The sequence below is a fragment of the Sceloporus undulatus genome, chromosome 5, assembly GCF_019175285.1.
Source record: "Sceloporus undulatus isolate JIND9_A2432 ecotype Alabama chromosome 5, SceUnd_v1.1, whole genome shotgun sequence".
In the NCBI taxonomy this organism is placed as follows: Eukaryota; Metazoa; Chordata; class Lepidosauria; order Squamata; family Phrynosomatidae; genus Sceloporus; species Sceloporus undulatus.
In genome coordinates this window covers 24,396,772-24,419,163 of record NC_056526.1, presented here as the reverse complement: position 1 = coordinate 24,419,163, position 22,392 = coordinate 24,396,772, and the positions used below count along the sequence as shown (strand labels likewise).

The following is a 22,392-nucleotide window of genomic DNA, read 5'->3' as shown; positions in this document are numbered from 1 at the left end:
GCCATTGTCTTAACTGCCACTGTTGGCATAACTATGCCAGCGTAGGAATAGGATCTTGGTCTCGGTTTTCTGGAGCTATGTGCATGCATATATAATGGCAGAACTTGTCTTGACTGTAGAAGCTTTTTATTTTAAGATTGCACTTTTTGTACAGGATGAGTATCCCTTATCCAGAATTCTGAAATCTGAAATACTCCAAAATTGTCCACATGGAAGGCTGAGATAGTGACACCTTTGGTTTCTGATGGTTCAGTGTACACAAACTTTGTTTCATGCACCAAATTTTTAAAAAATATTATGTATAAAATTATCTTCAGGGTATGTTTATAAGGTGTATCTACAACATGAATTTAATGTTTAAACTTGGATCCCATCTTCAAGATATCTCATTATATATATGCAAATATTCCAAAATCCCCCAAAGTCTGAAATCTAAAATGCTTCTGGTCCCAAGCATTTCGGATAAGGGAGACTCAATCTTTTCTGTAAGATACATTTTTAATTTCCCCCCACCTCTGTGGCATTTTTAGAAACTGCAGGGAACAGGTCCTCTGATCTTGACAGAGGAAGAAAAAAGGACATTGATAGCAGAAGGGTATCCTGTCCCTACAAAACTGCCCCTCACGAAAGCTGAAGAGAAAGCACTGAAGAAGATTAGGAGGAAAATCAAGAACAAGGTATGTTGTCATTAACCAACTTTGCTGTTGCTATGTGCCTTCAAGTGAAGGTCCTATCATAGGATTTTCATGGCAAGATTTATTCAGAGGAAGTTGTCTTCCTCTGAGGCTGAGATATTGTGACTTGCTCAGGGTTTCAAGTGGCTTTCCATGTCTGAGCAGGTATTTTTAATCCTTTCTCCTGGACTCCTAGTCCAACACTCAAATTAATACTCTGCAGTGGCTCAATGTGCCAACTAGTGCCTCTTATTTCCAGCTGTGGAGCAGAGAGCTTAGAGTCCTTGAACAAGATAGGAACTTTGAAAAAAGGTTTTGGACTACAGCTCTTAGATTCTCTCAGGCCAGCTAGTGGGGAATTCTGAGACTTGTAGTCCTAAAAAGTAACCTTTTCAAGTTCAGATGAAGCTGCGTCCAATGGTAATGCTTGTCCTCTTTTCTTCCCCGTACCATAAAACTATGCTGTCATTACATCCCATGGAAAGCTATGCTCAAAGAATCTCATAACATCAAACAGAAGAGTACAAAAATACTAAATGTGTGTTCCAGTACAAGACCTGTGAGTTGTGGAAGGTTTGAGGAGGCTGCCCTAATATCACATTTGACAAAGAGAGTATGCCTTCCCATTCCAATATGGTCAATCTATTTATATGCAAAATATATGCTGATTTAAATGCTAAAAACAGATACTACCTGTATTAGGATTTTTAAAAAATTAGGAACAGTGTTCTTAAAAACAGGTAGGGACACCATGGTTGGAGTTGTATTCATTTTCTAGTGCTGTTGTTGTTTTACTTGCAATTATTGAAGTTTCTACCAGGTGTAAAATGGTTTCTTGCTTTCACTTGCAGATTTCTGCCCAAGAGAGCAGGAGGAAAAAGAAAGAATATATGGACAGTCTGGAAAAAAAGTAAGCTTGCCAGAATAAGTCATATAATCAGACTGCAAGGAAGGTTGTGAAAAGACAGATGGAAATGGAAGAGCCTGTATATGACTCAGTGATAGACTAGCTGATTTTTATGCAGAAAAAGCCAAGTCCATCCCCTGACATCTCTGATTCATCTCTGGGTCTCTCTGGGATGCCATGAAAGCTCACTTGAGTTGAGGTCCTGGAGAGCTGGTGCCAGTGATTATTTTAAGACAATACAGTGGATCCTTGTTATACGCTGGGGTTTGGTTCCAAGATCCCCCGTGTATAACAAAATCCGTGTATGCTCAAGTCCCATTAAGTATAATGACATAGCAAAATGGTGTCCCTAATAAAAAATGGAACATCAAGGTAAATTTATACTTTTTTGGAACATTTTCAAACCATGTATGCTTAAATCCGTGTATAAAAATCCGTGTATAAGAAGGGCCGACTGTAGTAGTTGCTTTGCCTGCAAGGGGACTTTGAGGTGTATGTGTGTATATGGTGTGTCATGCCCTCTAGTGGCTATAATGGGTGGTAAGGCATTCTGTCATTGACACAAAAGCCCTTAGAGGTGATACTCGGATGACAATTCAAAAAGGATGTTGACAAGCTGGAGCATGTCCAGAGGAAGGCAACCAAAATGGTGAAGGGTCTGGAAACCATGCCTTATGAGGAAGGACTTAGGGAGCAGGGTATGTTTAGCCTGGAGAAGAGATGGTTAAGAGATGTTATGATAGCCTTGTTTAAATATTTGAAGGGGCGTCATAATGAGGATGGAGCAAGCTTGTATTCTGCTGCTTCACAGAATAGGACCTGGAGCAATGGATTCAAACTGCAGGAAAAGAGTTTTCACCTCAACATTAGGAGAAACATCTGAATAGTAAGAGCTGTTCAGCATTGGCATACACTCCCTCCCAGAGTGGTGGAATTTCCTCCTTTGAAGATTTTTAAACAGAGGCTGGATGGGCATTTGTCGGGGTGCTTGAATTGAGATTTCCTGCATGGCAGGGAATTGGAGTGGATGGCTCTTGTGGTCTCTTCCATTTCTATGGTTCTATGCTGTTTATTCAAAGACATGGAGGTAAGTAAAAGTTGAGAAAAATAACTTCTTCTTCGTGGTCTCTGCGAAGCACACAAATGGGTTATTTTGTGCCTGCGCAGCATTTCTGGATCTTACTGAAATCGCTAGGGAAGACTTTTTGGCGGTAGCTCTGCCCACCCTCTATATAGGCAGGATGTCTTCCCACCCTTTCTCAGTTCCTTTTGTCCGCTGCATGAGCAGCTTAGGAACCTCTCTTAGAATTGCTCCTTCCTTAGCTTTTGCTTTTGTTTCCTGCATTTGCTCTGACTTTGTTTGACTCTGACTACTTTTTGGATTGCGATTTGGACTTGGTTTTGGACTCTGATTAATGGTAACACTCGGACTTCTTGACAATTCTTTCTCTTCGTCCCTTGGCTTTGGTCTAAAGATGTCTGCGCACTCTTTTAAAAAGTGCACTGAATGTGGGACGAACATCCCGGCACTTGACGGTCACTCCTTGTGCCTCCTCTGCCTGGGTGAAGGCCATGTCCCTGCTTCTTGCCCTCACTGCATGGCCTTCCCTCCACAGGCCAAGAAGAATAGGGAGATGCGCCTGAGATCCATGCTCTACATGCAAATTCTGAAGCCTCCCTCCACCTCTAGAGTACCTCTGCCAAGGCTGCGACCGCCAAGGGCAAGCTCCATCTCTGGCTTCAGGGGTCCCTGCCAAGGCTACTGCTGCCGAGGGCAAACCCTCTCCAGAGGTTTCTGGGTCACCAAACCCAGACAAACAGAGGTCTTCGGATCAGGATGTGGCTGGCCACCCATCCTCGACAAAGAGGAAAAGGTCCTCAGACTCCAAACCGGAGAAGAGAAAGCACAAATCTTGAGACTCATCCCATCATTCAGGAAAGAAGTCCCGTCCCTGTCTGGACTCCGACCACCGGTCCCTTACCGACACGCCTGGCCAGCCCGCTGACACTGAATTGGGCTCGGTACCGTGCACCCAACCAACACCTCAACCTCAGTTGTCTCCTCGTCCCGACTCCTGGGCCCGACCAGACACCTTTCTGCATTCCTTGTCTGAACCCTAGCACTCTGACAGATCAGATGCGATCCTGATCACCCCTTGGTGGCCGAGACAGCCGTGGCTCGCCCCCCTCCTTCATCTCTCCAACAACCAATTCCAGCCTCTACCGCTCCATCCTGACCTCTTGATCCTTCACGACGATCGGGTTCGCCACCCCGATGTGGACACTCTCTGTCTTGTGGTGTGGAGGATCCAGCCTTGACTCAACTCTCGGTACTGGTCCGAGAAATCATCCTGCCTTCTCGAAAGCCTTCCACCCAGCACTCTTATGCCCTTAAGTGGGCTAAATTTTTGACTTTTCTGTCCTCAACAGGGCTCACCTCTTTGGAAGTCAATGTCTCCGTTGTTTTGGACTTCCTCCACCACCTCACAGCATCTGGACTTTCCATTTTGTCCCTAAAATGCTACCTTGCAGCCATCTGTACCTGCTACCAATTCTCTGGCCGCCCATCCTTCTTCATTGACCCACTCATGAAGAAATTCTTCAAGAGTCTTGCCAATCTGAGACTGCCGGCAGTGATCCCTATCCCCACTTGGGACCTCCAGCTCATCTTGGCAGAACTCGCTACCTCACCCTTTGAAACTCTGGCTTCCTGTGACCTCAGGTTCCTCACCTGGAAGATAGCCTTCTTGGTAGCCATCACCTCAGCATGCTGGGCCAGTGAACTTTGTGCCCTCTGTACAAACTCACGTACCTCAAATTTTTTAAGAACAAGGTTGAGCTCCGTCTGGACATTTCCTTTGTACCAAAGGTCGTGTCCACCTTTCATCTCAGTCAAGACACCATTCTCCCACTGCTAGCCCCGAACCCGACCACCGACGTCGAGCATCGGTTCCACTCCCTCGGATGTCAGGCAGGCGCTAGCTTTCTACCTCGACAGGACTGCATCCTCTCGTCGTTCCCCAGACTTTTTGTCTGCTACTCCAACTCCAGAATGGGGCTTCCAGGCACACCTCAATGTTTCTCCAAATGGGAGACTTCCACATTCCTTCTCTCTTATGAGATTTTTTTGGGAAGACTCTGCCTGCTTGAATTTGAGCCCACTCCACCAAGACAGTAGCTTCATCTTCAGCGTTCCTCTCCGGAATTCCCTTGGAGGACATTTGCAAGGCTGTGGTATGGTCACAACTTCTGTCCTTTATCAAGAACTACAGACTTGATACTGGACACCAACGTGAAGCTGCCTTTGGCAGAGCTGTTCTCCTTTCCAGAATGCACTAAGGTTAGTTGGCACCTGTCAAATAACTGACACTCACAGTTTTCCTGGTTTAATAATTTATTTATTTCCAGGACACTCCCTCCTCCACAGAGGAACAAGCTTGCCAGTCTAACCCATTTGTGTGCTTCGCAGAGACCACAAAGAAGAAGGACAGGTTGCTTACCTGTAACTGTAGTTTTTCGAGTAGTCATCTGTGAATCCACACAAATCCCGCCCATCCTCTCTTCTGTCGTGTCCTTCTCTCTTCCTTGTCTGCTCTTACGGCAGACCTTTTGGAACTGAGAAAGGGCAGGAAGACATCCTGTCTATATAGAAGGTAGGCAGAGCTACTGCCAAAAAGTCTTCTCTAGCAATTCCAGTAGAATCCAGAAATGCTGTGCAGGCCTAGAATAACCCATTTGTGTGGATTCGCAAATGACTGCTCGAAGAACTACAGTTACAGGTAAGCAACCTGTCCTTTTTAAGATTTCTATTACCTTCAGTAGACAAGAACTAGAAAGTGCAAACTGATTCATTATGTCCCCCATCACCATGTAAGGATGTGAGAGCTGGACAGTGAGGAAAGTGGATAGAAAGAAGATCAACTCATTTGAGATGTGATGTTGGAGAAGAGAGCTGAGGATATCACGAATGGCCAGAAAGACCAACAATTGTGTCGTAGAACAGGTGAAGCCTGAACTCTCCCTGGAGAGTTGTCCAGGATGTTCAAATTGAGGCTGTTATATTTTGGCCACATCATGAGAAGGCATGACTCATTAGAAAAGGGAATAATGTTAGGAAAGGTAGAAGGCAGTAGAAAAAGACGAAGGCCCATTCCAGATGGTTAGACTCAATCAGGGCAGTCACGGGCCTGAATGTGGTTGAGGATGGAGATGGGTGGATCTTGCAGATGTCTCATTCATAGAGTTACCATGAGCTGAGGATGACTGAAAGGCAGTTAACAACAACTTCCTTCATCCTCTGGAACGTCTTCCAACTTTTTAAAGACTCCTATTTTAGATTCCTAAACTCTGAGGATAGCTGGGTGATTCTGGGAGTAGAGGAAAATATGTCACACTTCCCAGGCTCTCTGAGGTAATGTTGTAGAGCTGTCATTGTAAGCAGTACCCATGCTATGACCACAAACTGGAGTGCAATGAGCTTGTGAAATAAGATTTCATTCCCACTTAGAAGAAAGGGCTGGTGGCAAATCTTTTTTGTCTAACAGCCTGGGAAGCAAATTCCATGTTTTGTTGGTCAGTCCAAACTGAGACCTCTTCCTGTTTAATTTCCTAGGGTTGAGACCTGCTCAAATGAGAACAGTGAACTTCGCAAGAAAGTGGAAGTGCTGGAGAACACAAACAGGTAAGACTATAAAATTGCCGAGAAAGGTATTAAATTCCCCCAGCCCAGGTCTTTCTTCCTGAACTATATTTAACAACAGGATTGACTAACCAGTTGGCACAAGCTTGCATGAGTACAATTTTGAATTGGTATTGGAATGTCAAGCTCCCTAATAGGGAACACGAAACCCCTTCTTCTGTTGATTTTTAAAAATCACCAAGGAGAAGAGTACAGCCTAAATTGATGTATATGCTTATTCCCCCCCCCTGCCATTTTATTGTCACAACATCCCTATGAGATAGATTATTCCAAGAAATTGATTATCCTGAAGTTATCCAGTGAGCTTCATGTCTCACTGGGGATGGGAAACTAAGGCCAAAATGCTGTTGCCAGCTAATGTAGTTCCATTTTATCAATTTCTGAATATGTGGACACACGTAAATCCTGTTGCTTCACTGGTTCTGTTGTAGTTGGGATTAGCATCTGAATTTATGCCCAAAATTTCCCAGTATTGGGTCCAACCACTACATTACATTGGCTTTTTAATTGTCCTTTTAAAGATCTAGCTTTTATCAGCTTTCCAAGGAATGATCAGAATGGCCAACAACAAATGCAAACCAAATGTTACTAATATCAAAACACCAAATCAATAAATACGAGGAGTTGCTCTGTAGTTTTGTAATGAGTTATTTTTAAAGTTTTTTTTTTAAACTAGGGATTAGCTTTTACAAAAATATTTGAATCTTTTATGAAATTCAAATTGTGGCATAGAAATATTTTTTTATAATAGAGTGTGGCACACACTACTACTCCTTACGGCATAGGTGGCCAATGCAGTGGGACACTAAAGAAGGGGCAGCTAGACAGGATCCTGTCATTCTGATATGAGGAGTGTCAGGAATGAGTAAATTCCATCAGGATGGCTTTGCTTTTGATTATGTGTGAGTTTTGTCAGCTTTCTGCACTGTGACAGACTTAGGAGTAGAGAGTGAACTTGGCATATATTTTAAAAGCACCTAGATAACAGAATGCAGTCGTGCATTTCTCAGATGAAAGTGATAGCAGTGAAGTGGTAGTGATGGGGGATATCCTTTTGATGATAAAAAGGCCTTGAAGTGTTTTTAGAGTTTGACTGGCAGTCAGCATGTATTACTAATTGGATGGCAAGCATTGTTTCTAATCTCTGGATCTCACATCGCAGAGGCAGTCCCAGAGTTCGTTGTCTCCCACACACAACTTGTGTGCTAAAGGCAGAACTCGGTGTTACCATAGCAAGCATGGGTTCCCATACCTATGTTTGCTAAAGTAATGTGGGGGCAGAGGAAGTATTTGTAAGGGGAAATTGTCAGGTTGAAGGGTAGCTTAAATGTTCTTGCATCTGTTGATTTCTGTCTTGCTCATCACCCTTCTCCTGGGCGACTTCCCTCCCCATTGCCCTGCTGAACTGTTTTTTTGAGAGCCTGGTTGGGACCCAAGATTTAAGAATAGCCTAGGTGGCCCTTGCAAGGGAATATTGTGATGATGAGGGGCAAAACACTGCTAATTCATCCGGATCATCTGGAGACACGGGGCGCTGTGTTATCAGTACGCTGATGACACCCAAATACAGTATGTTTCTCTGTGTCTCCAACTGATGCAGTGACCAGGGATGGCATCTCTCCTCTAGATGCCTGTCTGGAGTCAGTAATGGGCTGGATGAGGGAAAACAGACTCAGCTTGAATCCAGAGAAAACGGAAGTACTCGTGATAGGCTCCCCTGGCCTGGGAATGGAGATTTGTCCACCTGCCCTGAATGAGGGTCACGCTTCCCCTGAAGGACTCAGTTTGCAGTCTGGGGGTGCTTCTGGACTCGTCGCTCCACCTCACATCTCAGGTGGATGCGACAGTCAGGAGCACTTGTTATCAGCTTCGGCTGATACTCCAGCTGTGACCCTTCCTAGGCCGGGGGGACCTTGAAACGGTGGTACATGCTCTGGTGACCTCTCGGTTGACTTTCTGTAACATGCTCTACATGGGGCAACCCTTGTACCAAACCCGGAAGCTTCAATTAGTGCAGAATATGGCAGCTAGGTTAGTCACTGGATGCCCCAGGACTAGCCACATAACACCTATTCTGCAAAATCTTCATTGGCTGCCCATTCGCTTCCGAGCTTAATACAAGGTGTTGGTTATTACCTATAAAGCCCTAAATGGCTTGGGCCCAGGGTACTTGGAGGACCGCCTCTCCCCATATAATCCGCCCCGCGCTCTCAGATCGGACGGGAAGCAATTGTTGAGGATTCCTGATACGAAGTACACCAAGACTGCACAGAGGGTGTTTTCCAAATCGGCCCCGCCAAGCTTTGGAACTCTCTTCCTGGTGAGCTCCACTCGGTTACCTCCCTTGACCTGTTTAGGAAGAAGCTGAAGACCTACTTCTTCCAACAGGCTTTCCCCTAGGCTGTGATATCTGCTCTCTCACCGTTACACTAGCACTTTTGAGCTAGCTATTGTTCTGGTTTTAATGTTTGTAATTTTTATCTTGTTTTTAAACATTGATGTATTGTTTGAGATTTTATAATGTAGATACTGTTGTAAATTGTACATTGTTTAGTACCTCTGTTGTAACCTGCTTTGATCTCCCTGGAAAAGCGGGCTATAAATAAACAGAGTTATTATTATTATTATTATTATTATTATTATTAATAATTTTCCCCAGTAGAGAATGGACCATAATTCCATGACAGAAAGCATATTAAGCAATTTTACATTTCATTCCTGATCTTTCCCCTACTTCAAAATAGGATTTGGTAGGAGGGGATGTGAGATCTAGACCGCCATGAATTCCTAGTGATCTGTTGCCAGTCAAACAGAAGTCAGCTAAAAGGACAAATAACCCCATGTAGTTTAAGACTGTACCTATGTTCCTGAATTGCAGAGCTTGGAAAAATTACCTATTTCAGCTACAACCCTGAATTCTTTAGCTTGGCCATTGGTCATGGTGAGATTCTGGAACTGTACTCAGAAAGATTAAATTTCCAGGCTTTGCTTCATTGCAGTTGATAGTCCTCCCTTTAAAGAAATGTCAGTATGCTTGGCGAAGCTTCATTCTTCTACACCATAGAACTTCACCTTGTTTTTTAAAAAAATCATTTTGAGTCTTGGTAAAATAGCTTTTAAATATTCCTGGAAAAGATTAGTATTAAAGATAGCTTCTTTTTCTGGTAATGAGTAGTATTGTTTAAACCCCACCCCCTCCAGATTTCTCAGAAGCAGTCTTAACTAAAGCTTTGCATTGTGTAAAGTTGCTTATGTTTAGCACAATAATTAGTGAAAATCCAGCTTTTTTTTTTTTTTTTTTTACAGTTGACTGACTTTTCTAATATCTTTAAAATTTATTATTTGGTTTGCCAGTAAAATATTTCACTGTCATTTCTATATGTGAATGCCTGCCCCATTCCTATTAACATAGAATAAACATTGCTTTTAAGGTTTTAGTGAGAAGTAACTTTCTGAACACTCTGATGGGATGAACTTGTTCAATTGTGCAGTGAGACTGCCTTGGCAAATGGGAGACTTTCATTCACTGGAGAATGTAATCAGAGGCCAGATGGCATCTCTCCAGCCTGTTCTAGATGTGGATTTCCTGCACTGACAACATTGTTGGATTATATGATATTTAATCTAACTTTAGGATTCTGTGAAGGAACAGATGGTTATCTCCACATTTTATGCACTGGATAACCCTGTGAATGAAGTATGTTCTCTAGGGCGAGAGTGATTACACCACAGCTGATAAGTGGATTTCATACCTGGAAGGAAAACTGAACCCAAGTCTCCCTCATCCATGTCAGGCATTGTGTTGAGCAGATAATATTGTTCTTGTTTGTTGAACCTCAGCTGTAATTCACTGGGCAGAGGCTGTCTAAATCCTCCCCTAGCTCACCCCTAATGCTAAATGGAAAAGTTAAATGGAAGGCCAGAGGACTAATTTTTGCACTGCAAAGCTGTGAAATAGCTGGATTTCCATTAGCAAGGGAAAAGCAAAGATATGGTGCCTTGGAGAAGGTGATTCTTTAATTGAATTGCACCCTTAAAGTGTGTTGGAGCAAGAGTGAAAGGATGCCATTTCTGCAGATGGAATGCATCAGGGTTTGTTTTGCGCTCTTGTCTCTGCTCTCCCTTGTTAATCTATTAACTCCAACAAGGCCTTTTTAACCTTCAAGAAGATGTATAGTTGGGCCCTCTTAGTGTATCATCTATTTTTCCACTTTAATGGGTTCTCACTCAAACCACCTCTTCCATTTTCAGTACACAGTTGCCAAAGTAAAATGTTATTAATAAATGGGAGGGAGTCTTTTCTGTGGAAGAGCAAAGCTTCTGACCTTGAGTTATCTCCTGGCACATTTTATCTCCAAACAAAACATTAAGAGTTTGAAAGAACTTTTAAACTGAAGTGTATGTTAGCCACAATCAGTCACATAGGTATTGATTTGGTGATTGTGTATATTTTAGGAACACAGGAAGCTGATTTATACCAAATCAAGCTATGTATTCATCTGCCCTGGCATTGTTCTTTCTGATTGGCAATGGTTCTGCATATTCTCTGGTAAACAGTCTTTCCTAGCACCAGCTACCTGATCCTCTTTAACTTAAAGATATCCATGATTGAATCTAGGATCTTCTGCATAAATACATACATTTGCTGAATCACTATATTATTGTCTTGTATTTCTGATCATGTAATGTGATAGAAACAACATACACTGCAATAGTCTGTGCCACAAAATCAGTACCTAGGCTTGGAAAATATACTTGTTTGGATTACATCTTCCACAATCCTTTATCCAGCGTGGCCATTGACCATAACAGCTGTGGGATTCTGGGACTTATAGTCCAAACAAGGGCCTTCTGCAAGCTCCAACTAGAAGTTTAAGTAGGGATAAAAAAGACTGAGTTGTGATGTTCATAATAAGTCCTTTCTGTAGGGTGTCCTCTAAAGCAAGATTTTTGGCCCCTGGCTTTTTTCTTCCTGGTTCTTATCTTATGTGTCAAGCCAAGATAGACTTCCCATATTTGTCTCCAAATTTGTCAGTACAGAGACTTCTCAAGGGACTTAATATATTCTACCTATGAAGGAGCTTGGAGCTTCATGCACAGAACAGATATGGTCTAGCTCTCAAAGGAAATGCCTTTGTTTCTAACAGTAGAGAACAACATTTCCTGCCTTGCCTTGCTTTTGTGTCCCAAACATCTCATGGCGTTTACCTGCATCAAACCTCCCTCTGCCGCCACCACCTTAATAGTTTTAACATTTCAGGAAAGATGTAACTCAGTGACCTTCCATTATCACATTTCTTCCCCTAAAATGCCTTTTAAAATCCATGCCTGATGAAGAAGAAGCCTGTGAACTTTGAAAGCTTATGTAATGTATTTTGCACTTTTTGGTTGGCCTAATAATAGTATCACCACAATGTGTTTTTGGGAGTTTGCTATATTTTGCTTCCCTTATGTCCTTTTCCAATCAAACTCCAAGCCCATAGGATTCTAAGGAAGACCTGGCATGAGAGGTTACCTTCAGCACAACAGCAGGTATAGGTGACAAAAAGATCCCTGCTAGATTACACCAAAGGCCTATCTAATCTTATCCAACCTACACATTGGCCAACTAAGTGCCTCTGGGAAGCCCCACAGACATGTGCCATATTACTGAATAATAGTAAGAAAAAGTTCTGCTTGTCCACAAAGTACTCTGCTGGGACCATTCGAGGTGCTAATTTAAGCCTGAACTTCTAGAGTCCTTGGATTCATTTACACTCTAATTAGATTTTTAAAAAATATCAAAAGACAGGCAGATATAAATGGAGCTATAAAGATACCTTTGGGAATGTATGCCCTACAACTAGGCTTTAAAAGTGTGTTCTTTCTTTTAAAAAATATAGATACGAGTATTATTCCCTTTTGTCGTTTTATGTTAACCATTATTTAAAAGGGCATGGTAGTGGTATGTGAAGAGTCTCCTGGTTTTACAGTGTGATACCATTTTAAGTACTGAATATCTGTTTCTTGGAACTTTTCATTTTTACCTTGTGATTAAAACCATAAGGCCAGTAGATGCTGGAAAAATCTGTTTAGGTGCTTGAGCCATTCCATGGATCAATTGTTGCTATCTCTCATCTATCTTGTGTGGGTGGGCAAATGTTTATCATTACTGACAAGCCCCAGTGAATTGAAATCTTAAAATATCCTATAAATCTGACAGAGCATAAGGACGGAGAGGAGTGAAATGAGAGGGAAGGAGGTGGGGGTGGGGAGAGAAAAGCAACTTCAATCACACACTGCATAACTACACAAGAGATAGTGATGGAGGCTGATTTGGACAACTTTAAAAGAAGGATTAGCCAAAGCCATTGAAGCTAAGTCAATTAGAGACTATTAATCCTTATGCCCATGGGCACTGAGATATATTCTCTCCAACATTTCACAAAACTGGGACACAGATAGACATGCAACATCAGAGTGTGATCAAGATGCCAAAAGTTATTAATGAGGAAGAACACAAGTTAGATGATGTTGCAGTAGTTTGCTTTTGCCTGAACCTACTGGGAAGGGCAAGATTCTACCCTCTTCTCTCCCCTTGTCCCTGTTGAGATAATTGAATACAAACGACTTTGCATATTGAACACAATGTGAAACAGCATGGAGTAAGCTGAGAACAAAAGGGGAGGAAGTGGCAGGAGAAGAGAGAAACTGGGACATTTCAAAAGCAGATGAAAAAATGGGATGACTAAGGATTAATTAGGTCTGTTGCTGAAAATTGGGATAGTCGGAGTGCATACAAAAGGATGCTGTATTGCTCATGTTCTACCTGGGCTTTCTGTAGGCACCTTGGTTGGTCTTAGGACTGATTCAGCACAGCTCTTCTTACCTTCTGATATATATCCCCAATATATTATGATTCCTACTGCTGTTTCACTTACTTTCAGAACACTCCTGCAGCAACTGCAGAGACTCCAAACTATGGTGGCTGGCAAAGTGACACGCTCATGTAAAGCTGCAAGCACACAAACAGGGACCTGCATTATGGTAAGTGTCTCCCATATGTGTCTTTTCTCCAGAACTTGGAAAAAATGCCTATTTTTTTTTTTTTGTACTATGGCTCCCAGAATGCTCTAGTTAACCATGGTTAGTGACTAGGGGAGTTTGGGAGAGTTGTGGTGCATTAGTGTCCATACTTGAAGGGGGATTTGGGGAGTTGTTAAGCAAAAAAGTAACCTTTCCAAAATCTGCTTGAATCCCCCTGCCAGCTTAGCTATTGCCAGGCCTTAGCTTCCTTAGATGATAGAATATGCTGGCTCAGAGACTGGGAGCTCTGAAAAAAGTCAATTGTGGTGAAGAAAATTGCCCCATTAATTTCAGTAAACTGTCTCATTTTTCTCCTTGTCTCTTTCTGTCCTGAAATAATTGTCTTATATTTATTGTGTAGGTTTTCTCTCTTTACAATTGCATGTTTGAATTATTTCTTTTAGAAATAAAAATAAATGGGAAATAAAAGTTTTATTTGTGCCCTATATGAAAAGCTGACTTTGAACAGCCCTGCTAGACAGAAACCCTTCTTCTTTGTATCCTTGCTTTTGGGGGCCAGGAAGCATTCAAACATGAAATTCATCAGCCGTTTTATGAAAAGGTTTTGTCCAGAAGATCTGTTCCATTTTCCCATTGCTTAGATGTATGTATTAGATCAAATCTGAATGTGCTTCCATTCCCTTGCTGTGTTAATCCAACAGGAGAAATCACTTTAAAATTGTTATTCCTATATCTACCAATCAAATATCCTTCATGTTCTTATTATTCTTTCCCTCCCACACAAGACTTCACACTTCCAATTTTTAAAATACATGTGTGTCCATCAACACAAGTAGCAGGGAAAGCACTCACTGTGATGTTAAGAAACAACATTGAAATTCACATCACAGCCTAGTCTAGCCGAGATGGATTTCTTACCTTTTAAAGTTTTGTGAGCAAGTAGCTCATCTGAGCAGAATGGCTGCAGAGCTTCCAGGGTTGCCATACTAATAATGTAAATGTGCCTTTTGCTAAACCAAATCTTCATCACATCTGTGCAATACGATGTACAGTTATAACCATCATATCAAATGATTGATACATGTCAGCACAAGATGAAGAAGACTCTTCAAAATTACACATTACCTGCTTGGTTTTGATAGGGACCTTTCTCTATTTATGTTCAAATAAAGAGCCTTTGCTTTATTTTATTTTTTCATGTCAAATTGTATGTGTATTTGTTTTCCTGCTAGGTGGTGGTATTATGTTTTGCCATTACTTTTGGCAGCTTCTCCCAGATTTATGGGCCTAATTCCTCCATCACAAAGGCAGTACTGCCAACCCAACATTCCACACCAGAATCATATGCTGCCTCAATAGGTAAGTAAGAAGCCTTCCAAGCTTCTGTGGTTATCTAGTTCCTAATTCAGCCTTTCCCCTGTCTTGGGTCTTTTAAAATGGTTGGATCATAACTCCCACTAGCCCAACACATGAGGACATTAGCTAGAGTTTATGAGAGCTCCTGTCTAGTCCAACTGCATTTGGGAACTGAAGGCTGAGAAAAGGTGGTGTCCTTGACAAAAGGAAGATGAAGTTTCTCTAGAATGCTAGAACTGCTTGGGAAGTGGTTTAACAGAATTTCAGGACGTAAACTGTTTGTGGGACAAACAAGAAACAGACGTGAGTCATGCTTCCTCTTTCTATGCAGCTGATTCAGTTAAGGAACATGGGATTTGTGTAACCAGGGGTGACTTCAGTGAGGCGATCTGAGGTGGTCATTTGCTGTCACATGCCTGCCATTTGTCACTTCAGGTCTTCAGAACCTGTGACACCATGGGGAGATAGTTCATAGCTTGTTTTGGGAGGAGTCTCTTTTTTGAGAAGATTAGGAGGGGAGTTTAGTTCTGAGATCTGAAGAGGTTCAGTTCAGACACCTTTAGTTCAGGACTTGCTGCTGAGATAGCTATTTTTTTTAACACAAGATGTTTAGTCCTTGTCATTATCCAGTTACAATGTTTGTGGGAAACAGAGCCAGGAAAGGGGAGTGCTTCCCCTGAATGGTATAAGCAGCTTCTTATATATTCTGTTTGCAAATTCCCCACTAATACAACTTTATGGTCATCACTCACAAAGTAGAGGCTCTAAACACAGGAGATTGTTGATGTTCAGTGGCTGGCATTTCCACCTTTTGATTAGAAGGTCTAAGTAAGATGTCTCTCCCTTTGATATTCTGTATATTTCATCATTTTAGTACAGATAGTATTGGGCTAGATCAACCAATAGTTGTGCTGGCTGAGTTGATGAGAATGTTAAGAAAAAGCAACATGGGATATACAGTGAATGAAATAAAACATGTATGTGAGAGTCAGGATGACTCAGCAGAAGCAATTAGGAGCCACACAGGTGTAAAAGGTAATGTAGTTAACAAGTCCTAAATGCCAAGGACAGAAATGCAAAGTGGATAATTGAACACACCTGAGAATTGTTAAAGTGGACAAGGCTGAGATGAGGAAATCATTAATTGTGGGATGAACCAAGAGAACCAATGAAAATGGTTGTACATGCCCACTGGGTGGAAACTGACAAGAGTGGGTGTTGTTTTCCAAGGACTATAATAATGGCTATGAAACCCAATGTATTTTGTGGGTAGTAGTTGGGTAGTTGAGGAGTATTGGAGTAGTGTTGAGTTGTGTTGGATAGTTTTGGAGCTGTATATAGTAAAGTAAAGTAGATCTTTTATATAAGACTACTGAGTTGTCTGGTGTCTTGAGTCAAGCTACAAGAGCCAGCTGGATCCTGAAGAAAGGTGAAGACTTCTGTGGAAGCAAGAGTGAGAAGGCTTGGAGAATTTGTCAGGGTCTTCAGCCTATTCTCTGTAACTCTGCTGCTTTAGAGCAAAGCTTAAACCACTGGCCAAAACTGGTCAGCGCCGGTGCGTAACAAGGTGGTGAGTTCGAGCCAGAGGTGAAGAGCTACAACTCCCATCATCCCTGACAGAGAATCCAACACATTTGTCAGGAACCATGGTAATGAAGAGTTGTTGTTGTGCACCTTCAAGTCATTTCCAATTTATGGCAACCCTAAGGTAAAGCTATCATGGGGTTTTCTTGTCAAGATTTTTTCAGAGGAAGTTTGCCATTGCCTTCTCCTGAGGCTGAGAGCATGTGACTTGCCCAAGGTCATCCAGTAGGTTTCATGGTCAGGTGGGGAATCAAACCCTGGTTCCAGAGTTGTAATCCTACACTCAAACCCCTACACAACCAGTATATAAGGCAGGTTCATATGTTCATATTTTGGCAACCCTAAGCCCAAGCAGAATCTTTCCACGCCACTTAAATAGTTGTCTAGAAAACAATTATATCCTAGCATTTCTCTGATGTCCCAGCATTTATGTCTCTGCTTTTCATCCCATCTCCTTTTTCTTTTTCTGCACAGTGAGATCAAGGAGTCTGTTGATTTATGATGGGGCTCCCCCATTGGAGGAACAGCACTTCTCAGATCGCAGCAGTGGCTGGGACAGACACTTGGAGGCTTCCACACATTCAGCCCTGTCTTTGGAATCTGTGTCAAGGTCTCATCATGACCAAGTCATGGAGATCATGATAGCCAATGAAACAAGGCTAGAGAAATCTGTGCTGGTGGAATTGCAACAGCACAGGTAAGCAACAATAGCTCATTGATCCATTTTGAATTGTGGTATGAAGCTTTCACCGCTTTGTAACTGCTCTAGTCAATAGGAAGAAAGTGCGGACCAGTGCTGCTCAAAATTGTTTCTTTGCCTGGAATACAGTGGAAAGTTGGCATGCTTATATGCAACCTGCAGCTGACCAGTGTGGGTGTTGAAGGGAGAGGTCAGAGGCTCACCATAAGACCAAAATAAGGTAGAGCCATACTAAAGGAAAAGCATTCTGAATCAAGCAAAAACTCTGAAGCTGCAGAGTTATTAAGCACTTAGGAATTTCAAGAAAAAGCAGATTAAGCATTACCAGCACATTCTGACCCTACCATCAACAAACTGGTGCTTTGTACTAATAACCACAACAATTTGAAACATAAGGAAAAGGTTCAGTGTAAATTACTTTTATAATGGTAATTCCATTATGGCTTCATGATTGGCTAATATATCTCCTGTATCTTCCTATGATTTGATATGTGTTGTTGTAAGCTGTTGCTAAATACATTTTCCAAAACTGATACAGTATACAGTTGTCCCTCTGAATTCGCAGCTTTGGAACTAGCAGTTTAGATTATTCATGAGGTTGCCACCTCTCCTCTTCCCTCCCTCCCCCACACTCTTTTCCATCCCCTTCCTCATTACGTCCTTCATCCCCCCCCCCCCCCCCCCCCCCCCCTTTTCCCCCCCCCCCCTCCTTACTTCCTTCCTCCCCCCCCCCCCCCCTGGCCTAGCTTTGCCTCCGGGGCTGGGAGGGGGCCTTCCCTCAATTTGTGAGCCAGGGTGTGAGGGCTGCCAGGGCCTGTAATCTGTGCCTGGCCAACTGACTGCCATGGCAATCTCCCTCCTCATTGGGCGCACACCCCGCCCCCCTCCACCACAGCCAATGGCTGCCCGCTTGCTTCCTCTCTCGGCCCTGTCAGCCTGGGGCTGGATGAGCTGAGCTGGCTCCAAGGCAATGGGGCCAAGAAAAGAAGCAGAGGGTACCCCCACTTGCTCCCTATCATGGCCCTATTGCCTTGGGCCAGCTTAGCTGATCCAGCCCCAGGGTGATGGGGCCAAGATAGGAAGCAAGCAGCAGGACCCTCTGCTTCCTCTCTCGGCCTCATTGCCTTGGTGATAGCTCTTTTACATACAGCTAGGATGTGAAATATGCCATTTTAATAGGGAGTGGTAATCCTAGGAATGACTACTCAGAAGTAAGTTACTTCTGGGACTTACTTCCAGGGAAAAGGGGCATATAATTGTAACCTAACTGACTAATAGTTGCAATTAGGTGCATGTTTTGCATTTGGAAGGTCCCAGGCTCAACCCTGAATCTTGGGTAGCAAAGCTGGAAAAGATGTTGTCTGAGACCTTTCTGCTGTGCGGTGTAGCTGTGTAAAATACAGTATATGTTAGTAATGACAGTAGATGTTATTCTGTTTAGACCAGTTTGTCTGCAGATGCTGCAGTTTGCAGTGTAATCAGACTTTGTTTTCCATTCTTTATTTTATTACAGAGTCAACTCAGAGCTGGATGCAAATGAAACATTAAAGATAATTGAAATCGACAGAAGAGTGAACGCCACATCTTAAAAAGAATTTTAACATCTTGGGGGGGGGGGGGGGAATCCTTTCTTTCCAACCAAAGGTCTGAGGAACTTTTCACTGTCAATCAATCCAGAGCACTTGTCTGATCCCTGTGCCAGCTTATGGGAAACTGACTTTGGTCTGCAGTTCTTCTTTTCTTCCATGCCCCCCAGTTTTCCACTATTCAGTTTGCCTTTCACTCCTACCACCCAAAAGGAAGGTTTCTAAAGGCATCAAGTGTCAAGAAGGTGTTTGCTAGTAAAGATAGGATGGGAGTTGGCATGCCTCCTACTTAAGGAGAGGAACGGATAACCAATTAGTCTTTGCATCTGTGTAAAAATGTTGTAGATGCCTTGCCTCTGTTCTCTTACAATGTAATAACATCAGTGAAAAGGAAAGAAACAACAAAGCCTGTTCTGATTTCAACCAGGAACTGCCTTTCATGATTCGGCAAAGGGTGACTTTGCATGATCAAGTGTTGTTGTTTTTAAACAGGGAAATGTAATGATGAGGTGACAAATACATAAAATGCTTCAACAGTAGTGTATTTTTAACTATAGAAGTCCCAATTTGGCGAAGCAAATACACAACTTAAGGAAAGGAATTATTTTCTTCCTTTAGTAGAACCAGCTTGTATCTCTGTCATGTGAAAGTGGGTATGATTGGACATCCAGTGAAGTTCTGGCAAATCATAATGGCATTTCAGGTGTGGTGGGGAACATCTGATTTCATTCATAATTAGCCTTAATACTGTACGAGTATGAGAACTTCAGGAATCATCACTAGTTTTTTAATCTCAGAGGAATTAACAGTTTCAGAATTATTTTCACCTCATGGTGACATCTCCCTATAAAGACTGGAAAATTTTGCATTTGCCTTATATTAGATTTTAGCCCATTGACTCTGAAAGTGAAGGAGAGGGATATAAGAAATTTAAATGATTTGGCCAAAGCCGTGGTATGTATGATGGTGCAACCTGAGTGCATCCTTCAAACAGCATTAAATTTTATTAGATGGGCTCAAAAAGGTCCCGCTTCTTCTCTTGAGTAGAGTAGGACATTCATTAATAAATCGGAGTCTGGATTACTGAACATCAGACTACAAAATCCTCCAACCACAAAAGCTAAATGCTCTGAATTGACTGTGAGAATGGGAAGGGAGAATTCAGGCCTTTCAACCAGTCCTTGATTAGAGACAAGTACTATGATAAATGAATGCCAGTGTGGTGAAGTAGCAAGGAAGTCAGGCTAGAACTAGGGAGACCAAGCTCAGATCTCCATTTGGCCATGAAACTCTTAGCCCTTTCAGCAACTTCGGACTAGTCACCATCTTCAAGTTTTTAACCTTCCTCACAGGGCTGAGGTAGGATAAAATAGGTGGGGAGAGACCTTGTATATACTGCTTTAAACTCCTTTGAGAAAAAGTGGGGCACATAAGGTAAAACCTAACACTTTGCTTAGGGTTGGCTAAGGTTGTCCCATTAAGATAGGACTGGGTGAATTCTCACACCTAATTTCAGAATAGCAAAGTAGCAGGGGGAAAGGAAGAAGGCAACATGAAAGACACATGAAATACTTTTTTAAAAGGAGAAAGGAACACAGGAATTTGAGTCCAAGATTACTGACAGTGGTCTCCCAGTTGTAACTCTCTCCCTTCCTTTACATTTTCTGTTCCTTTGTATTATTGTAAGTCTGACATAATTCCCTAGTATACCTTTTCATGAAAAGTGAGTCAGCAAAGTTAGTCTCTTTCTCTGCCCAGTTTGCATGAGAGAAGGAGGACATCTGATTCAAAACGTTGCAATCCTGTGCTGCATTTTTCCTGGTTTATCCTACATTCAAGACCTCTGGTTGCTCAGATTCTCCTGCCATCCCTGCTCCTTTCTGTTGTAAATAGTATTTATTAGTTTTTGTAACTTCAGCTGGCAGCTGGAATGACCAGCCAAAGCAGTAAAATCCCTTATAAATGGCCTCTGTGAACTTGAGAAACCTCCAATATTTATGTTAGTCTTCTAGCATTAATTTTTTGAAATAGTAAATGCAAAAATTTTCCCCCTCCCAAACTTTTTTCCATCCCTCTATTTTCTTCCCTCCATTTCTGTCGTTGTACGTGCATTTCAAAAAATGGTTGGAGTGAAAGCCAGTAAAGGTTTCATTCTCCTGTTTTATTTGGCAAGTTACAAGCTACTGTAACTTGAAATGAGCACAGCTTCCCCGCTGGTTGCCTGAGGCCAAGTTTACGATCTGAAAATTCAGTAGAAATCTGCTCCAGTTCCCAAATATCTAACAGTTGAGATGATTGCCGCAGTTGCATCTCCGTGTGTGTCCCTTTCTAGCTCAGTCATCATCATCTTCACAATATTGTGAGGGATGCTGAAAAGAATGGGATAATCTAAAAAAGCCAAGATGTAACTCAAGTAAAACTGCTACTAAGGGCTTCTGATAAAGTTTTCTCTGTCTGCTTGGCTCTTTCTAAATCAGTGGTGTCGCTAGGGTTGGTGTCACCTGCTATGGTAACTCCCCCATTGACATCCTCACATACCACATCATACAGAATCCTTAGTAATGTTTTTTATACTAATGTTACTCATAAGTTGTGATTTGTATATATCACTGACTATAATGGCAATAGTTGTGATAGCATATCACAGCCTAAATGTATTTACATTTACATAGTTTCATGTGGTTAAGGTGAGAGTTTGGTAAGATGGGATGTTTTTAAAGAAAACTTAAAGTAATTTAAAAAACAAACAAATCCCGAGGTTTCCTTTCTCCTCTCACTGTGCCTTACTCTACTCACACCATCTCTTCTGCTGAGTTCCAGTAATTTAAAGGGATGCAGGCGAATACCACAGCCTGCTTCTGCCAAAAGGCAGATGTTTGGGGAACAATGACATTACCCCAAATGGGGTGTCACCTGATGGAGCCCTCACCCCCTGCTCCCCCAAGTGATGTCCCTGTTCTAAAAGATATCCTCTGTTACCTTTTGATGGGATCTCTTGGGAATGGGCTTTACATGCACCCCTAGACAAACCATTCTAATTTCATAACACTGTCATTCTACATGTCTGTAAGCTGTTAGATGCTTAGAAAGCTGGTGGGTGGGTTATGCAAGAAGAAGGTGTTATTTTAAACTGTGTATTTATGGAAATCAACCATGAGGTCAGTTATGCTTCTTAATGAGTCACTTTAGTCCATGATTGTCTATAAAGTATGTAGATAGGAGGTTTCTTTCACCATGTATATGCTTCAATTCTACTGCTACTTTCCCCTTACCATTTCTGTTTTTTTGCTGTGCAAATGCAAATGCATTTTGTCCAGCATGTGCTTGCAAGACAGATTTCAGCTGCCATAAATTGGTGATTTCCCCCCACATTATGCCATGATGAAGAGCTGCCTCTTTTCTTGGCTATATTTCAAAATACAGTAATGCCCAATTTTTTAAATTATAAATTGAGGTTTAATGTCAAACTTTTTGAAAAAGCTCAACATAACCCTTTTTGGAATAATTTAGTGTATTGGGGTTTCTTTTGTTTCATTTTGTTTAAACTTTCAATTTTAAAGAGTCTGGACACAGTTTGGCAGTCAGTCAAATGAATGAGTAACATTAATTGCTATATGGGCCAAGATTTCCACAAAGAAACTGAGATCTTTAATGTCAGTAGTCCATTATGTAACCTCTCCTACCATCACCACACACAAATGGCATAAAGTGTTGTATATTTAGCATTCTTTCCCCAACTCAATGTCAAAAATAATTCTTCTGTAATTGGTAACTGGAAAAAGGCCAATGTACTGTTTGCATTTCCTTTTCATCTGACCCCACCATTTTACTATTCTTCCACTTCTACATGTCATACTTAA

At 42.0% G+C, this 22,392-nt stretch overlaps 1 protein-coding gene across 1 annotated transcript in view; it reads left to right on the top strand.

Annotated features, from left to right (window-relative positions):
- CREB3L2 (cAMP responsive element binding protein 3 like 2) overlaps positions 1-21,162 on the top strand; it is a 90,697-nt gene extending 69,535 nt beyond the window's left edge. Inside the window, exons 6-12 of the mRNA XM_042467532.1 lie at positions 531-677; positions 1,526-1,584; positions 6,194-6,262; positions 13,207-13,306; positions 14,539-14,665; positions 16,721-16,943; positions 18,460-21,162. Coding sequence (XP_042323466.1) covers positions 531-677; positions 1,526-1,584; positions 6,194-6,262; positions 13,207-13,306; positions 14,539-14,665; positions 16,721-16,943; positions 18,460-18,535 — 801 coding nt within the window. The 3' untranslated portion in view covers positions 18,536-21,162. The remainder of the gene's footprint in view (positions 1-530; positions 678-1,525; positions 1,585-6,193; positions 6,263-13,206; positions 13,307-14,538; positions 14,666-16,720; positions 16,944-18,459) is intronic.
- The last annotated feature ends 1,230 nt before the right edge of the window (positions 21,163-22,392 follow it).